General features: G+C 37.5%; 1 protein-coding gene across 1 annotated transcript; it reads right to left on the reverse strand.

Moving 5' to 3' along the window:
- Nucleotides 1-14,977: 14,977 nt before the first annotated feature.
- On the reverse strand, nucleotides 14,978-19,753 carry LOC132623981 (calcium uptake protein, mitochondrial-like). The gene is made up of 7 exons (XM_060338795.1): nucleotides 18,840-19,753; nucleotides 18,664-18,731; nucleotides 16,571-16,794; nucleotides 16,382-16,465; nucleotides 15,920-16,133; nucleotides 15,519-15,815; nucleotides 14,978-15,430 (listed from the first exon to the last, which is right to left on the reverse strand). The coding sequence occupies exons 1-7, from the start codon at nucleotides 19,132-19,134 to the stop codon at nucleotides 15,239-15,241; spliced, it is 1,374 nt and encodes a 457-aa protein (XP_060194778.1). The 5' UTR covers nucleotides 19,135-19,753; the 3' UTR covers nucleotides 14,978-15,238.
- Nucleotides 19,754-20,248: the final 495 nt, after the last annotated feature.

Genomic DNA, 20,248 nt, shown 5'->3' on the forward strand with positions numbered 1-20,248 from the left:
ACGTTTCTTTTTATGTTATTTTCATGCCATACATACTCAGTACATCATTCGTACTGACGTCCCTTCTTATGGACGCTGCGCTCATGCCCGCAGGTGGCAGGGAGACGGATCAGACCCGTAGGTGTTTTATCAGCGGATTCTCAGGAGCACTCCACTTATTTCGGAGCTGCATTCTATTTGGTATTGGTCCTTATGATCATTTGTATTCTATGTAGACGCTCGTAGACGTGTGTGTACAGTTAGATGTTTTATAGCTCCACCGGTTCATATTATTGTATAATATATTGGTAGCCTTGTCGGCTGGTGATGATGGGCATAATTGTTGATGATGATATAGAGATGCACCATTATGTTGTGGTATGTGTCCTTACAGGTTATGACAACCATGAGCTACCATTGGGGTCCACCCAGAAATAATTATGAGATGTATGCTTAGAGGTACTCGGTGGGTTAGCTCCGGGTGCCCATCATGGCCCTCTAGTAGGGTCGTGACACCCTATCCTGTCCTTTCTACAACTTGTACTCCATTAGATGTCTGTAGACAGTTGTACATAGTTGGGATGTTATGTATCCTTGACGGCTCTTATATTGTTGTACAGCATATGTAGCGGCCTAATCAGCATGCATCGTTCTTTCTATCTTATATATGTACAGACTATGCAGAGTTTATGGCGACATCCTTTCATGAGTCAGTATAAGTTCGGTTTGAGCTATTTATGGGCCCTTGTTATTTAATGTTATTCAGATACGACTATAGGGGTGTTTTGTCACTAGAGATCAGGCACTCGTCACGACTCATCGATTTGGGTCGTGACATATAGTTTGACTTATTGAGCTTCAATTAATAAAAATAGGCTAAGTAGAAAACCTTCAAATTTTTATATATATATATATATATATACATATACTTATCAAAAGGGAGATATACTCCATATTTTCCGGTATATATAATAAAACCAATAAGTACTAAACTCATGTTATTAGGACCAATAATGACTCTACTTGGGAGAAATCTCAATTGTGTCTTGGTTTGGCAATAAAGTGAGTTGAAAACTTATACGGATTTTCGAAACCAAAACCCCTTTTTCTAAGGGGATTTTTTTGCCGAAATTTTGAATTTATGACTAGCATGACAGTTTAGCAGTAAAATAAACATCTTAGAAAATAATCACAATAAATCAAACATTGAAGCTCATAGGTCAACCATATTCTATGAATCCTTAATACTAGGGTGCTTAAAACCTTCTCTAGGGGATCATCAGAACTCTTACCTCGAACTCTGGTACTAAAAGGAATTTTTCCCTTGTTGAATAAACTCTTTTACCAGGTTTTCCTAATTTCCCTTAATAAATTAGGTGTCGACTCTAAAAATACTAAAATCTATTTAGAGCACCAACATCCTCTAAGTAGCTTTTATACACTTGAGTAAAAGTGAACCGTAACATTGATGATATGTTGATAATGAGTAAAGACATTACTGACATAAATGCCACTAAGCGTATGCTAGCTAGAACATTTGATATGAAAGACTTAGGAGTTGCCGACTTAATTTTAGGAATTAATATCCATAAGACTCCTCAAGGTCTAGGACTGTCTCAGTCTCATTACATATAAAGATAACTTGAGAAGTTCAAGTATTTAGATTTCAAAACTGCAAAAACTCCAAGTGACATAAATCTTGCTTTTGCTAAGAATAAAGGTGAAAGTGAGTGTCAATTAGACCATGCTAGGGTATTGGGAAGTTTAATATACATCATGAACTGTACGCGACCAGATATCACTTTTGCTATAAGTTAATGAATTCGCTACACAAGTAATCCCGACCAAAATCATTAGCTGGCAATGAAACGATTTTTGGGGTATTTGAAACATACTCAAAACTTTGCCTTGCATTATAACATGTATCCTGCAGTTATTGAAACAGGTATCCTGCAGTTATTGAAGGATACAGTGTAGCAAATTGGATCACCGGATCAACTGAAACTAAATCAACAAGTGGATACGTTTTTACCATGGGTGAAGGAGCATTGTGTTATATCCCGCATTTTGTACATTCGGATATTTCAAGATAATTATGAGAAGTCAAGGGCAAGGCTATATTTTGATCTCGTTTAACACACAAGTTGTTTATGAAAATTTTTGAAGTGGAAATATTAAGAAAGGCTAGGGGTAAAAAGGAAAATTCGCGGGCTCATGGAAATATTGAGGAAGGCTAAGGGCAAATTTGGAATTAGGAAAATAATTTTTTTTCATGAATTACAAGAAAAACAAATGGTAGTCTTGAAGCAAATGGGCCATGTGGCCGCCCCAAGTTGGTGTGGGCCAAGGCCCACATGGAGGCCCAATATATGCTCATAAAAGATGACAAAGTAGTAATATTTTCATCTTATCACTTAGAACATTGAAGAAACTTGGAGAAGAAAACATAAGGGGCCATTCGGCCAAGCCAACCAAAAATTGAGCCCTTGAAAACTTTGATCAAAAATTATTTTCTTCTAGCATTCCTACTAATTTGAAGGTCCTCTTTAACGTGGGATAATTGTTGGAGCAAGTAGACCACTCTTTGTTGCAAGATCATAACCCTAGCCAAGTGAGAAGTTAAGGGAAAAAGGTAAGATTTAATCTTCTTTTCATATGTTATGGATGGTTGTGTATGTTGTAGTTTGTAGAAATGGGTGAAATTCATGAAAATATGGATGTATGTTGTGGCCGTGTATATGTGTGTTGTGTAGGAATGATGAATCAATTATTTTATCTAGTGTTTTGGTTGTTGTTGTTGGGGATTCTATGTTGATAATGAAAGTTTAATGATTCTAGTTGAAGTTGTAAGTGTTGGAGAGTTGTTTGAGAAGCTAATGTGAATTTGAAGCCATTTCTTGTATTTATGGAAAGTAATGTTGCTAGCGTGTGAATTGTTGGTGTAGTTCATGAACTTGAAGGAAGGAAATGTGTTATTATTGTTCTTGTTGCATTTGGAAGGTTTCGAGTGGAGTGGCATATTGGTTAGATTATTTTGAATATTGTGCCGATTGTTTGAAGTGTTCTTGAATATTGTTTGAATGGTTTCGGATTAGTACTTGAATATGTGAGCAATTATGAATTTAACATAAATGAAACGCCGTCGAAGTTTGTAGAAAGAAGTTGCTAACGTTGGAATGTGTTTTGAATTGATTGTTGATATTGTTAGAATGACTGTTGGTATTTGTTGTTGATGATTTGGCAGAGTTGGATTCTCGGGGTTAGTTGTATTTACAGGGGAAATGTTGCCGAAAGTTCTGCAAATAAAGCATTGGTTGAAGATTGAACTTCTAAGTATCTATAGCTAATGTTTGGTATACACTAATATTGTTGTAGATCTTGCGAAGCCAAAGACTTAAGTTCGGATTAGCGTAGGTAGCGGGCAAGGTATGTAAGGCTTATCCTTTCTTTCTTTTGGCATGTCCTAGAGCTAAGTAAGCTATGATATGTATCTTGGGGTAACTCTATTCTTGATTCCGAGCTTGTTAATGATTCTTATTCACTTCTTGATGTGAGTATGCTTAGTATAGTCGAGATTATCATATGATTGAATAATGAGCAAAGCATAAAGAGTTCTTGTTTTTTTAAAGAGTTCTATAAGTATTAATGTCGCTAACTTTCGTAGACAGTCTCGGATTGCTTTAAAACGTTCGTAGAGGTTTTTATAATGAATAACGTTCCTAACATTCATATGCTAACTCGGATTGTTTTGGAAACGTAGCGTAACGATATCCATAATGAATCCATTCCTAGATGTAGGATGTCCTGAGTTCTTTAACCTCTTAAGCCCGAAGGGGCATTCTCAAGTTGTGCGACTTCATAATGCTGTCTAAATCCCGAAGGGGACATTCATAAGGTCTTTCTCTTACCTATGCATTTTACATTTAAATTTCTGAGTCTCGAACGAGACAAATGAAAAGGGTTTGATTTCATACATGACGTCCATAATAGTTTTCTTTAGATGATTTCATGACGTGACTGAGCGTGCTATGTAACATATGGCCTCGGCTTAAGTCCGAGTGTGCTATGGCCTCAGCTTATCTCTAAGTGTGATATGGCCTCAGCTTATGTCTGAGCATGCTATATAACATATGGCCTCAGTTTATGTTATGCCAATTGAGTTGTGCATATGGTTTCACTAATAATTTTGAGAAAAATCAGTTTTATACTAAAGGAAACATAAAGTTAGGCTTTCAAAACCACTCCGAAGGGGGTGCTAGATTTTACTATTTAGATTTTTAAAACCACTCCAAAAGGGGTGCGAGATTTTACTATTTAGATTTTTAAAACCACTCCGAAGGGGGTGCGAGATTTTACTATTTCGTTTCATTTACGATTTAGTTTACACCCCATAGCATCATTTCTTTGTATTGATATTCGTGGATTAAGTTGTGTTGACATCATCGTTATTATTAAGCCGGAAGCGGCAGCCCGAAGGGGCCATCATCATTATTATGTCGGAAGTGGCCGTCCGAAGGGACTATATTGACACTAAATTTATATTGTGTATTCTAGGATTTGCGTATGCTGTATTTATATTTTGCAAGCTAGAATTTGGGTAAAGGCCACATGTTATATCTCGTAATTTTGAATGTTCGGAAAATTTGAAATAAATTTGGCTTGTAAGAAATGAGGCCATATTTTGGTTCTAGCCAACATGTGTGTGTTACTCATGAAAAATATTGGTGCGGGAATTCGAAGGAAGGCCAAGGGCAAAAATTGGAATTTCGGGAATTAGTTTCGGGAATTACAAAAAAAATAAGATTTCTATGGAATTGGGCTCAAAGAATTACAAGAAACTAATTTTTCTGTGTGCAGGGTTATATTGGATAGTCCGTAAAACAAAGCAAAACTCTGCCGAAATTTTTCTGAAAATTATCAAAAATTGAAATATAGCCTTGTCGGCTTCTGCTACATACTTGAATGTGTTTAATAAAAATTTGAGATAACATTTGATAGGTGTGCTTGGGTGCCCAGATCGGGCACTAGTCACGGCCTACGGGGTTGGGTCGTGACACCACAGGACTTGGTTCAGAATGCTGTTTCAGGTTACTTACAGTTTAATAAAATCATAAGTATACCTACGATATCCCGTTTATGACTATACCGATCCGCGGTGGGCCCCAGCAGCCCGTGTTGCGATATATGAAAGATATTAGCTGAACGAAATTCAAGAGACAAGTAAAGGGTATGGTATGGATGTTATGAAATAAACCGATACTAACCTCACCACAATAAGGGTAGAAGATTCCGATACAACGATATTTGGAAAGAAAGGAAAGGTAAAGAAATGGAAGGCAAGGAGATGACAATTATAATGTTTGAAAAGTTTTGAAGGAAAGAAAGGAACCTCCCCGGAGTATTACGAGACCCCATAAGGTAAGTTTAACATTCGAGGACGAATGTTCTAAAGGGGGGGAGGATGTTATATCCCGTAATTTTGAATGTTCGGAAAATTCGAAATAAATTTGGCTTGTAAGAAATGAGGCCATATTTTGGTTCTAGCCAACATGTGTGTGTTACTCATGAAAAATATTGGTGCGGGAATTCGAAGGAAGGCCAAGGGCAAAAATTGGAATTTCGGGAATTAGTTTCGGGAATTACAAAAAAATAAGATTTCTATGGAATTGGGCTCAAAGAATTACAAGAAAAATTTAGGCCAATTTAGGAGGCCCAACCGGCCATGGCCCAATAAAAGACACAAGCCCAAGTGTGTTGACCATGTGATTAATTATATATGAGAGAGGAGTCTTCAAGAAACTTCAAGAAAAAAAAACAAAGCAAAAACAAGAAAAAGAAAAGAAGAGCAATCGGCTAAGAGAGGAAGAGAGAAAAAAAAGAAAAAAATCTTGGAGCCTTCAATCTTGATTCAAGAATTATAATTTTCTTGTAATCCTACTAAGTTCAAGATTCTCTACAAAGTGATATAATTGTTTTAGCAAGGAGACAACCTTAGTGACAAGTGGAAAATTTGGGAGAAAGGTAAGAATCTCATATTCTTGTTATGTCATGGAAGGTTATATATGTTATAGTATGTAGAAGTGAATGAAAAGTATGAAAATCTTGTGTATTGTGGATATGTGTGTCTTGGCCGTGTGCATTAGTTTGAAGGAGGAATATGAATTGAATCATTTAGTATGTTAATTGTGTTGTTGTAGTCTTGTGATGAAAATGGAAGGGTAATGGTTCTAGTTGGCATGACAAAATTGTTGTTAAGTGGTTGTCGGAAAGTATGCAAATTTGTTATAGTTTATGTAATTATGAGAATGAAGTTATAAGATGCAAATTGTTGTTGTTGTGGATGAAATCGGAAGATAGAAATGTGTTGTGAATGATTATGTTGAAGATTGGAAATTTTAGGTGAATTATGGTTTTGGTAGAAAATTTGTATATTTTGTAAAACGATATAAAATGCTTCCGAATTGTATTGGAGCGATCTTGATGAGTAAATGAATATGGAAGTGTTGATATTAGTTTGAAATTGTGAAGTTGGAATGGAAGTTGTTGAACTATGTAGAAAAGAAGACTATGTATGTCATAATGTGTTTTGTGATGATTGTCGATATTGTTGGTGTTGTTGGGTTGTTGTTATTGATATATTGAGCCGAGTTGTATTCTCGGGGCGGCTAAATTACAGGGGAAATGCTGCCCAAATTTTTGTAGACAAGTAATGAATTAAAGACTTGAATGCTAAAAGTCATACTATTGACAATTGGTAAATATGACCATTTGTAGATTTTGGGCGAAACGGGAATCGAATTTGAGCGAGCATAAGGCGCAGCTAAGGTATGTAAAGCTCACTCTTTCCTTGTTTTGGCATGTCCTATGTATACTAGGTCAAGACTTGAGCCTCGGGAACAATTCTGTCCATCGAAACCCGAGTTTGATTTTGAATACTATTCGTTCAATGTAATTGAACTATAATTCTTACGTTTTGTTGGAAAAGTGTCTAAACATCCATAACTTCCACAAGCGTATTCGGATTGCTTTGAAACTTTCTTGGATGACTCCATAGAGTCCAATGTTTGTAATTTATATCCGCCACCTCGACTTGACCCGAGGTGGGCCCACAAGTTCCGAAACTTCCTTCGCTTGTCCCACTTGAGCTATTCTTGTATGATATAAAAGTAGGTATTCTGATTCTGGATAAGCTACTTACCTTCTGTATTTTTCCTGATATGCGATTCTTGTGTGATGCATTATTCTGGCATGTGTGACTTATGTTTGGAAAGTAATAAAGTTAGCACTTATGTTATTGTGCGCACTGTGTGGTATTGACCGCTGGACCCCTGACCGCGGTGTGTGCGACATTGACCACTGGACCCCTGACCGCGGTATGCCGCACTATGTGATGTTGACCGCTGGACCCCTGACCGCGGTATCTGCGACATTGACCGCTGGACCCCTGACCGCGGTATGTCGGGTTTGGGATGCTAACCGCTGGACACTTGGTCGCGGTATGTGTGATAGTGACTGCGGGACTCTTGGCCGCGGTAATTGTGTGTTGATTTTCTGTGTGCATGAGACGGAAATGTTCCTCAAAGGAAAGCAAAGTATTTTGGAATCTTGATTGCCGTATTTGTCTTCCGGAACCTTTTATGTATGATTGGTACGTCAGATGCAACACTTTGGTATTTTGGCTATTGTGCTCACCTTCTGTACATTTTACTTCAGTTATGTCTTCGTTTACTGTACTTCATGCTTTGCATACTCAGTACATCTTTCGTACTGACCCCCTTTCTTCGGAGGCTGCGTTTCATGCCCGCAGGTACAGATGCACCTTTTGATACACCGCCAGCTTAGGATACCTGTTCCGCTACTTGGGAATTGCTCCCCTTGATCCGGAGCTTATACTTTTGATATATATCTTTTGTTGTTGTATATTCTGTACATATGTTTATCTGGGGTACGGCGGGGCCCTGTCCCGTCATATGATTCTGCCGGTCGGTTTAGAGTTCTGTGGACATGTTTGTGGGTCGGGGTCTTTCTATATGAATATGTGTATATGTTGTGTGTGGACGATCCCATTCGCCGCGACGGTCGGTCCGCATATGTTTAAATGTTGTCTTGTTGGCCCTGTGTGGCCCCTGTTGGTATTTTCTGTGTGCAGGGTTATATTGGATAGTCCGTAAAACAAAGGAAACTCTGCCGAAATTTTTCTGAAAATTATCAAAAATTGAAATATAGCCTTGTCGGCTTCTGCTACATACTTGAATGCGTTTAATAAAAATTTGAGATAACATTTGATAGGTGTGCTTGGGTGCCCAGATCGGGCACTAGTCACGTCCTACGGGGTTGGGTCGTGACACCACAGGACTTGGTTCAGAATGCTGTTTCAGGTTACTTACAGTTTGATTTCTAAACTTGTTTACTGCTGCACCTTCCTTGTGCTATGATTCAGTAATGCTTTACATATTCCATACTGACCCCCTTTCTTCGGGGGCTGTGTTTCATGCCGCGCAGGTGCATACAGATGAGTAGAGGATATTGCTAGAAGATGTTCCAGCTGAATTAGTGAGCTCCATTTCCTTCCGGAGTGTTGTCGAGTCAGAGTACTTACGTTATGGTATCTCGTCTATATTAGAGACTTTGCAGACAGCGTCCTGTGGTACGTTTGTCGAGATGTCGACAGAGTGATGTCAGCTGAACCATTTGTGTACGTTAAAAGAGCATGTATTTTAGATGATTTCAATTGGGTTAAAGTACTTATTTGATTGAAGTTTACATGATCGTTATAAGGATAATGATCTCTATGTGAAAAGTTTCATGTTTTTAAAAAGTTTTTGAAATGACAGGTTTTGATAGAGAGAATGTTTAAGGGTTCACTCGACTCTGATGAGAGTCGGGTGCCCGTCATGCCCTATCAAGATTGGGATGTGACAAATTGGTATCAGAGCGGTTCGTCCTAGGGGTTGTCTGCAAAGTCGTGTCTAGTAGAGTCTTGTTTATCGGTGTGTTGTGCACCACATCTATAAACAGGAGGCTACGAGACATTAATAGGGTTTCATTCTTTCTTTCATATCTAAGATCGTGCGATAGAGCCCAGTCGTAGGAATTGAAGTCTCTTGTACTAACCTTTGATTTCAGCTCAAGGACGACATCGACAGAAGAAAGCGACCGATGACAGTAGCAGTTACAATGTACAGTGGTCAGTAACGGTGCGGAAGAGGCATGTTGGATAAGGTAAGAATATTGAAATATGATTGAAATGTAAAGTTGGGGGGATGAAAGTGAAAGTGAATATTGAGGATTGAAAAGGGTAAAATAGTAATTGTAAAGGGAAGGACGTATTACGAAAATGTCTCGGAATCTGTAAGACTTCGACTTGCTCCAGATCATGTAATGAAGGCCATGCGGTGAGGTGGATGCGATTATATCGGCATTAATGCACTGAATTTCATCGAAGTTTCGAGGTTAAGCGTGTTGAGTTGAGAGAAATATTAGGATGGGTGACCCCCTGGGAAGTGTGCAAGAAATCCAATAGATTTAGACATAAGAGACAAATGGGAAGCTAGAGTAGCCTAAGGGAAATTAGAGTATACGGAATGGCTGGAAACCTTAAGAGGTCGCATAGGACGAGGCGGACATGAAAATAAAGGAGTAGCTTATAGCCACACTGCATCGTCATGTGCAGATTGCGTACCAAAGACGTGGCTTCTGTTAAGATACCGTGGCGAAACAATAATAGAGAGGAAATGACCTGGAAAGCTGAAGAAAAGATGAAGAAGAAGTACCCCCACTTATTCCCTATGCCTACAGGTAATCTGAATTTCCAAAGCGGATATGTGGATTGACGAACGAGCTGTATACGATAGCTGTAAAAGAGATCTCCCCGGAGTGTTATAAGACCCCATAAGATCAGTTGAACATTCGAGAACGAATGTTCTAAAGGGGGGCAGGATGTTATATCCCGCATTTTGTACATTCGGATATTTCAAGATAATTATGAGAAGTCAAGGGCAAGGCTATATTTTGATCTCGTTTAACACACAAGTTGTTTATGAAAATTTTTGAAGTGGAAATATTAAGAAAGGCTAGGGGTAAAAAGGGAAATTCGCAAGAGGGCTCATGGAAATATTGAAGAAGGCTAAGGGCAAATTTGGAATTAGGAAAATAATTTTTTTGCATGAATTACAAGAAAAAAAAATGGTAGTCTTGAAGCAAATGGGCCATGTGGCCGCCCCAAGTTGGTGCGGGCCAAGGCCCACATGGAGTCCCAATATATGCCCATAAAAGATGACAAAGTAGTCATATTTTCATCTTATCACTTAGAACATTGAAGAAACTTGGAGAAGAAAACATAAGGGGCCATTCGGCCAAGCCAAGAAAAAATTGAGCCCTTGAAAACTTTGATCAAAAATTATTTTCTTCTAGCATTCCTACTAATTTGAAGGTCCTCTTTAACGTGGGATAATTGTTGGAACAAGTAGACCACTCTTTGTTGCAAGATCATAACCCTAGCCAAGTGAGAAGTTAAGGGGAAAAGGTAAGATTTAATCTTCTTTTCATATGTTATGGATGGTTGTGTATGTTGTAGTTTGTAGAAATGGGTGAAATTCATGAAAATATGGATGTATGTTGTGGCCGTGTATATGTGTGTTGTGTAGGAATGATGAATCAATTATTTTATCTAGTGTTTTGGTTGTTGTTGTTGGGGATTCTATGTTGATAATGAAAGTTTGATGATTCTAGTTGAAGTTGTAAGTGTTGGAGAGTTGTTTGAGAAGCTAATGTGAATTTGAAGCCATTTCTTGTATTTATGGAAAGTAATGTTGCTAGCATGTGAATTGTTGGTGTAGTTCATGAACTTGAAGGAAGGAAATGTGTTATTATTGTTCTTGTTGCATTTAGAAGGTTTCGGATGGAGTGGCATATTGGTTAGATTATTTTGAATATTGTGTGGATTGTTTGAAGTGTTCTTGAATATTGTTTGAATGGTTTCGGATTAGTACTTGAATATGTGAGAAATTATGAATTGAACATAAATAAAACGCCATCGAAGTTTGTAGAAAGAAGTTGCTAACGTTGGAATGTGTTTTGAATTGATTGTTGATATTGTTAGAATGACTGTTGGTATTTGTTGTTTATGATTTGGCCGAGTTGGATTCTCGGGGTTAGTTGTATTTACAGGGGAAATGCTGCCTAAATTTCTGCAAATAAAGCATTGGTTGAAGATTGAACTTCTAAGTATCTATAGCTAATGTTTGGTATACACTAATATTGTTGTAGATCTTGCGAAGCCAAAGACTTAAGTTCGGATTAGCGTAGGAAGCGGGCAAGGTATGTAAGGCTTACCCTTTCTTTCTTTTGGCATATCCTAGAGCTAAGTAAGCTATGATACGTATCTTGGGGTAACTCTATTCTTGATTCCGAGCTTGTTAATGATTCTTATTCACTTCTTGATGTGAGTATGCTTAGTATAGTCAAGATTATCATATGATTGAATAACGAGCAAAGCATAAAGAGTTCTTGTTTTTTTTAAAGAGTTTTATAAGTATTAATGTCCCTAACTTTCGTAGACAGTCTCAGATTGCTTTAAAACGTTCGTAGAGGTTTCTATAATGAATAACGTTCCTAACTTTCATATGCTAACTCGGATTGTTTTGGAAACGTAGCGTAACGATATCCATAAAGAATCCATTCCTAGATGTAGGATGTCCTGAGTTCTTTGACCTCTTAAGCCCGAAGGGGCATTCTCAAGTTGTGCGACTTCATAATGCTTTCTAAATCCCGAAGGGGACATTCATAAGGTCTTTCTCTTACCTATGCATTTTACATTTAAATTTCTGAGTCTCGAAGGAGACAAATGAAAAGGGTTTGATTTCATACATGACGTCCATAATAGTTTTTTTTAGATGATTTCATGACGCGACTGAGCGTACTATATAACATATGACCTCGGCTTAAGTCCGAGTGTGCTATGGCCTCAGCTTATCTCTAAGTGTGCTATGGCCTCAACTTATGTCTGAGTGTGCTATATAACATATAGCCTCAGTTTATGTTATGCCAATTGAGTTGTGCATATGGTTTCACTAATAATTTCGAGAAAAATAAGTTTTATACTAAAGGAAACATAAAGTTAGACTTTCAAAACCACTCCAAAGGGGGTGCGAGATTTTACTATTTAGATTTTTAAAACCACTCCGAAGGGGGTGCGAGATTTTACTAGTTAGATTTTTAAAACCACTCTGAAGGAGGTGCGAGATTTTACTATTTCATTTCATTTACGATTTAGGTTTACACCCATAGCATCATTTCTTTGTATTGATATTCGTGGATTAAGTTGTGTTGACATCATCATTATTATTATGCCGGAAGCGGCATGCCCGAAGGGGCCATCATTATTATTATGTCGGAAGCGGCATGCCCGAAGGGGCCATCGTTATTATTATGCCGGAAGCGGCATGCCCGAAGGGGCCATCATTATTACTAAGCCGGAAGCGGCAGCCCGAAAGGGCCATCATCATTATTATGCCGGAAGCGGCCGTCCGAAGGGACCATTGTGACACTAAATTATATTGTGTATTCTAGGATTTGCGTATGCTGTATTTATATTGTGAATGCTAGAATTTGGGTAAAGGCCACAGGACTTGGTTCAAAATGCTGTTTCAGGTTACTTATAGTTTGATTTCTAAACTTGTTTACTGTTGCACCTTCCTTGTGCTATGATTCAGTAATGCTTTACATATTCCGTACTGACCCCCTTTCTTCGGGGGCTGTGTTTCATGTCGCGCAGGTGCATACAGATGAGTAGAGGATATTGCTAGAAGATGTTCCAGCTGAATTAGTGAGCTCCAATTCCTTCCGGAGTGTTGCCGAGTCAGAGTACTTACGTTATGGTATCTCGTCTATATTAGAGACTTTGCAGACAGCGTCCTGTGGTACGTTTGTCGAGATGTCGACAGAGTGATGTCAGCTGAACCATTTGTGTACGTTAAAAGAGCATGTATTTTAGATGATTTCAATTGGGTTAAAGTATTTATTTGATTGAAGTTTACATGATCGTTATAAGGATAATGATCTCTATGTGAAAAGTTTCATGTTTTTAAAAAGTTTTTAAAATGACAGGTTTTGATAGAGCGAATGTTTAAGGGTTCGCTCGACTCTGATGAGAGTCGGGTGCCCGTCATGCCCTATCAAGATTAGGGTGTGACACAGTGCTTTGGAAATCATCGAAACAGACATATATCGCTTGCTCTACAATGGAGTCTGAGTTCATAACTTTAGACAAAGCTGGTGAAGAAGGGACAGGAGCGTTATGTATAATAAAAAGTCTTGTCACATACTAACAAAAAGTCTTGTCACATACGACGAAGACATAATACCGTTAGACAACTACTCTCTAGTGAAGTTATCACAATTGACTATGTAAAGTCAAGAGATAACATGTCAGATCCACTTACAAAAGGCCTAATTATAGAGTTGAATGATCATCAAGGGCAATATGTTTAAGGTCTAAGACATGTCATCACGGCGGTAACTCTATCTAGTAGACTGGAGATCCCACGAGCTAGGTTCAAAGAGATCAAACAAAGTTATGAATGACGGTTCAACATTGTCAAATAACTCAACCTATTCTCATGATGAAGACAATGTTCATAGACAAGGATAAAGGATTAAGGCTTTTAATGAGTTATTAAAGCTTAAGCTTTTTAATGGTTTCTAAGTTTGACAGGTATGACCAAATAGTGTATAGACACATTTAGAAATCACCTATGTGAGTGTGAAGTGTAAGCCACTTCAAGGAGTATTTCAGGTAAAGGCCCATGCGCTACGCATTCATGAAACCAAGCAGTGTTCATGTCTGAAACGAACAAAACAGTGAGAACCAAAGATGGTTAAAGGGTTAATTGTGTGACATGTGGTTGTCTAGGTATACGCCAAAACTCAACGGTTCAAAGATATCAATTCTACCGATTGACCGAGTATATCCGACACATGTTCACTATAGAAAGTTCAAAGGGAAACCTACTTATCCAGATTGAATTAATCCTTGCTTACAAATCAATCACACAATTTTTTATGCATGTTTTAATCATAGAGTCATTCCCCGTTCATGTGGGGGATTGTTGGGATTTTAAGGTGTGAATGAGAAATGAGAAAAAGTACCTTTTGGGATGAACCCAAAAGGCACCTTTTGGATTGCACATCTCCATCTCACCCTTTCATTGTCTATAAATTCAAAGGATTTGCCTCAGCTTTGAGACACAAAAAAATCTGAAATTTTTCTCCCCTTTAAACTGTTCTCTTCATTTGTTTTCAAAACAAAATTATAGTAGTGTCATGTGATTTGTTGTCTAATTTGCGTTCGACGAAGTTCGTGGGGTTCTACGCCATCAATAGGTTAATTCGTTTTATCTTAGGAGGAAGTAATCCATAATCTTAGGTACAGTGAAGGGATTAAATTCCTTAAGGATACACAGTGAATTCTGTGGACTCGGATAGTGTTTTTGTCATTTTGTTTTCTCAATTTTATTAAAATAGTGCTTCACTATTTGAACATTGTTTACTAACGACGTTTATTGTTTTGAGCACAGTTTGAATAACAAAACGGAATTTGACTTTTGTGACTAAGTTGAAGGTGAAAATGATTTTCGCCCCGTTTTCTATAGTGTTTGTTTCTCTTACATCCACTAGCCTTTTCGATTGAGCATAGGAACAGTATAAGCATCAGATCGATAGTTTTAATGAGATTCAAATTGATAGATACCGAAAGGTAGGAATATGGAGGCCTATTTTCTATTAGATCCCGATCTATTCTATGCACTTTCTAGACCTTCAAATTGAAATATTCTCAGAGAAGTTCCAGTTTACTCTGCTGATCTATTTTTATTCTTTCTAATTTAATCTGTCTATTTATAGTTACTTTTACAATTGAATTCGAAACCTTCACTCATTATTAGCAATTTTCGAACAATTATTATCTGTAAATGATGAAATAGGATGACAGCTGCTTTCTGATATGGGGAACAACACAAACTATTATTGTGCATTACTGCTTATGAATTGAGGCATTTTATATGCAGACCCTGTACAATGCCCAGATGTGGAACTCTTAAAAGTTCAACTCCCTTCATAGAATTCCTATTGATAAAAACTAATACAAAATGTTGGATTCCCTACAATCTTTATCAGTATCCACTATGTTTGAATCATTTTCTCTAGGGTCCAAAGATGTTAGTAAATCAAAAACAATTAGCGAGTGCTCTTGCAAGCAAAACTACTTTTTCGTCGAGTCCAGCCAGCCAGAGAAGAAGCCCACAACACCTGACTCTCTTTGTTGTGAACTTTCTGGCTCTCTTCTTTGCAGCACTCTTAGGAACTCATCTGAGCTTAAAGTCCCATCACAATCTAAATCAAACATGAAAAATATCAAATCCACCACGTTATCAGTAAGGGATATGCTGCAAACCTGGTAAGACATATATGAGTCATCATTAGCAAAGTACGTTGGTCAAATTTTTAGTGAGGAAGAGAAGAGCTTTTAAAGACTATCATACTTGGTTAGCAGCTCCTTTCAACTCTTGCTTCGACAAAAGTCCTTTTACTTTCCCATAGCTTAAGATGGATTGAGAAAATGACGGCAATTCTTTGCGTAGCTGAGCAAGGCTCATGAATTCCTCGAATGTAATGCGTACGTCTCTAAGCCGTGTTTCATCATCCAGATCTTCTACTCGGTCAAGAAACTTGTTGATGTGACTTATATCAGCAGATGCAACCATTGATAGAGCAAAATCTTTGGCAGAAATGCTTCCTTGTGACTTGTAGTCATAATGGCCAAATTCCAATCGCGATATCTGAAATTCATAAAGGGAATTTGACACATGGAATACCTACAATAGCCTCATCGAGAAGGCACAGGAAAATTAGACTATTTTATTTCTGGAACCGGAAGACATACTTCATCATGTAAATCTCGTAAGAACTGAACAAATTTTTCTTGCTCAAGGCGCCCGTTGCCATCTTTGCCGAAGAAGTACTCCAACAGACCTCCTTCCTCTACTGAACCAGTGACTTTTAGTCCAAATCGCATTCCATTTCTATGCTTAGCACCTTGTCTATTAGCAGTTCGCATGAGTTCCATCATTCTCTTGAATTCTTCCTTGTCAACTCCTCTGTTCATCAAACTAATCAGAACAACTAGAAGACGCATGAAGCTTGTTTTTATAAAAGTCTCTTGATGTATGTTATTGACTCTTGTAAGAGCTTATTGTAAAGCACGTATTTTCATATTAAGCACACGTCATCTGTCTATGCAATAAAGAAATCTAAGGGTATAACAATAGCAAACCAGCAAATCCGATTCCACACATAGAGTATTAGAAAAAAGAATAACAGGATAATCTGATGCAAAATGACATACCCATCATTGTCAAGGTCAAACATTTGAAATGCCTCCGAAAAGCTTGATTCCGGGATGCTCAGTAGTGTAACAAAAAATACGTACCTGATCCAAGTGGAATTTTACTGCTTATTGCTTACAACACGTTATCTAGAGATGATTATAGTACCTAGGAATATTTCAAACCAAGTGGGGGTGAAAAATACTCACTCTGCAAATGATATAAGTCCATCATTATTGGTATCGAAGAGCATGAAAAATTCAGAAGGAGCACAATTTAGCTCACTTGAAGGGGATTCTCCTTTGAGATAACCCCCTCTAACACCAGTAGTTTCAGATGGAGGAAACACCGGAACAACTGCTCGCATTAAGTCTCCTGGAGTCATATAGACTTCGCCACCTGGAGTTCGGTAAGACGCAAAGTACTCAAACACCTGGAATCAACATAAAAACAAAGTAAGAATGCATAATAGATAATACTACAAATACAATTTCACACATATTCACGTTTCAATGGCTTAAGCGTGGTACGGAAAAATGAAATCAGATGTATTGCTGCGAATAGTATAGAACACAATCCATTTTGACATGATTTGGTACTGATTTACTTTCGTACACCGTCCTCCTCCGTATAATTTCACAAAGTATCATGTGTAATATGTCTGTAATGTGCTCTGAGTAGAAAGTTCTTGGCTAAAGAATTTTAGGTTCTTCCTTTTATTTGTTTCGCTTTATGCATCTTGGTACTATACTTGAGACTCCGGACCAAAAAAAAAAATTCGATGCAAAGTTAAAGGAAATATCTTATAGACAAGAAACTATATCTTATTTTTGTGCACCAACCAAATTGCAATGTAACCAACAAAATCATTCCCATGAACTAATGTTGTGCTGATTGGGGGTGACAAAATTACGTTGATATGTTATATATAGCCATAATAAAGAAAAATACTAATTTTAGTAGGTACTTAAAAAATTATAAAACAACTAACAAACAATTAAAACTTGAGAGAATGGGCAAATAAGCCTCAAACGTTTGACCGATATTCAACTACAGACCTTACCTTTGCGGGGGTCCTATTACCCCCTGAACATTTTAAAAGTGAAATATATTACTCCCTAAATGCTGAGGTGGCAAAGAGAGTGTATTTTACTCTCGCAAAGAGAGTGACAAACAAAAATAGATTATTAAAACTTTATTTTTATAAGTATTTTTATTTAATATTAATTTTCCGATTTTTTATATTCTCTCTCTATTTTTCATTTTCTTTCTCTTCCTTCTTTTCCTCTTCAACAAGTCACCGGATTTATCTTGCCGGAAAAATTTCCGCCGCCAAACTCCATTTTTTCTCATAACAGCAAATAAGATCAAAACAAGAAAATAGAAACCTAAAAATAGAGCTCTAGATCGCCGTCCAAACACCACCTTAATTTCAGCGGTGACCGTCGTTCCCCCACCAGTTCAGTGCCGGAACTACACCAATTTTACCACTGTTTGTTTTTGGGTTTTCATGATATGAAGTTTACTTCACTTAATGTTAGATACACAAATAGAAAAAAGAAATTAAAGACCCAATTGAAAATTTGAACGACCCATCAATCTAGATGCCAACATTAAAAAAAATAGGAATCAAATCAAGAATTTAGATAGATAAGAAAACTTCATATCATGAAAACCCAAAAACAAACCTGCAAATTTGAGTAACACTAGATGAATCTCTACACTAATTGTTATGAAAAAGATCAGCTCTTGGAGTAAGTAGATTGTGACATGCTCTGAAGAAGCACAGGTGGAAGAGAAAGAAAAGAAAAAGAAGTTAAAAAAAAAAAATGGAATAACAAATCAGAAAAAAGGAAAGAATATGAAAAAAATGAAAAAAAATAATAATTGAGATTTACACATGCTAAGGCGCGCGCACTTCACTAGCCAACACATATGTGGGTGTGACTTTTTAAAAGTGAGTATATTTCACTTTTAAAATGCCCAAGGTAATAGACCCCAACAAAGATAAGGTGTGTAATTAGATTTCGATCAAATGTTGAGAGCTCACTTGGTCATTTTCTCAGTAAAACTTAGTAAGAATAGGACCGGCTAGGTTATGACCCTATTTTTAGCCTAATCATTAGCCAAGTAAACTCTGGGCGAAACCTGCCCAACCTGTCTATTTGACAACGTAGTTGTTTAAACTTTTAAACATTGTCTCGCTTTATGGAGAAGTTTCGATCCTTGAGTGGAGACCTACATCCATTATTTATCGACAATCACCTTAAAATTGACGCGTGTACCTAATAATAGCCCTTACCTTTTCAGGAGGACTTTGCAGTCTCAACCGTTTCTCGTACTTGAAGAAAACCTTTTTCCGGTAAGAATCTGAAAATTCAGAAGAAAGCAAACTAAAACCACAAATGTTCAAGAAAGATTTTTTAAGAAAGGAAAATGAAAATTACTCATTAATTAGTTTATATAACTTGCAAATACCTCCAAATAAAAACGTGGACTTCTTCCCAGGGTCTTCATTTCTACTTGCAGAATCAGCATAACAAATATGTTCAGAAGAGGATGAAATATTATAATAAAGAGCTAAAGTTGAGGCAGCAATAATGAGCCCAGAACCCAAAAAGGATTCAACAAGTGTTCTACTCCTTTTATATTCATTGGAGGCACAACGAACATCGTTTGATTTGGTGAAGATGGAACGAATAAATACAGGATTTTGAGCCGCAAGCACTCGGATTGCAGGCTTAGATGTTCTAAAGAATGCCCAAGAATGCATAGTAGTACTAATTACAATAGCAGAGAGACCAAGAAGAGGATCAGAGACTAAAGTTGTTAAAGAAACTAGACAAAGGGGTGATCCTTGGAAAGGGGAAAGTGAGAATAGTACGCATATATTTGACCAAGAAAGAGAGGTGTGGGGAGTTTCTTAGGTGTGTTTTTGGCTCTGCTTTTTTCATAACGGTCTCCAAGGTAGTTGCTTCTCTTTCTCAGCAGCCTAGGCGGTTATGTTGCATATAAAAATGCAAATTCACATTAAAAATTCCTTTTCTTTTGAAGATTTAATGCAACTCTTTAAAAACATTCAACCTGTTTAGGGGTGTTAAAGGTGGACCCAATAGTAGTGACCGTCCAACCAGTTCAAAATTTCATAACTCGGGCAAAAAATAATTTAAATGGAAAACGGTTAAATTTGCCCTAGTACACTCACAAAGCTATATTTGTCCTTCTTAAATCTTTTTCAACATATTTGGTCATGTACTCTAAAAGCCATATTATTCCTATTCTGTTAAATCTCCACGTCCCATCTTAATTTTCCTACACGCCTATATGTCATTTTTTTCCAAATTAAATTTGGTCACTATTTTAATTATTTTAATCCGCCCACCAGATTAAACCACCCTCCCCCTCCCCCTCCCCCCAAAAAATAGCCAAAATAAACCCAACTCCCAACCATTCACTCCCTTTCCATGCCCTCATCTCCCGCCGGGATCCTAAACTCTGCCGTCGTGGAGGCCCGGATGCCCAAGGGAAAGAAAACGAGAGGATAAATCATTAGTCGTTCAGTGACACGGCCGTTTTGGAGTAAGCGCTGATCAATAGAGAGCTGCTCTCATCCTTAGTGACTGAATTTCATTGCTTGTCGTGACCTCTAATTGTACTGAGCTATCATTTCATTCGAAAAATTATTTACTACTGGAATGATATTGGGCATAAATGGAATGGAATGAATATGTGAACCATTAAACTGAAATTGAGGAGTAGTTTGATTGAATTGATAATGATTTAATTTAAAAAATTTGGATACGGAAGGAGTGCTTGAGGAGCTGAGACATGGATTCACACAGTTTGAAGATCCGGATCTCTGCGGCGGCAAAGAGGAGAATTTCTAT

Source organism: Lycium barbarum, chromosome 12, assembly GCF_019175385.1.
Source record: "Lycium barbarum isolate Lr01 chromosome 12, ASM1917538v2, whole genome shotgun sequence".
NCBI classification, from domain to species: Eukaryota; Viridiplantae; Streptophyta; class Magnoliopsida; order Solanales; family Solanaceae; genus Lycium; species Lycium barbarum.

Excerpts from the sequence above, each read along its gene's own strand:
- LOC132623981 (XM_060338795.1), bottom strand. The coding sequence starts at position 19,134 with ATGCATTCTTGGGCATTCTTTAGAACATCTAAGCCTGCAATCCGAGTG. Across the intron at positions 16,134-16,381 it reads TTTGACCTTGACAATGATGG|AGGAGTTGACAAGGAAGAAT; the intron begins GTATGTCATTTT and ends TTTGATGAACAG. Across the intron at positions 15,816-15,919 it reads TACGAGATTTACATGATGAA|ATATCGCGATTGGAATTTGG; the intron begins GTATGTCTTCCG and ends TATGAATTTCAG.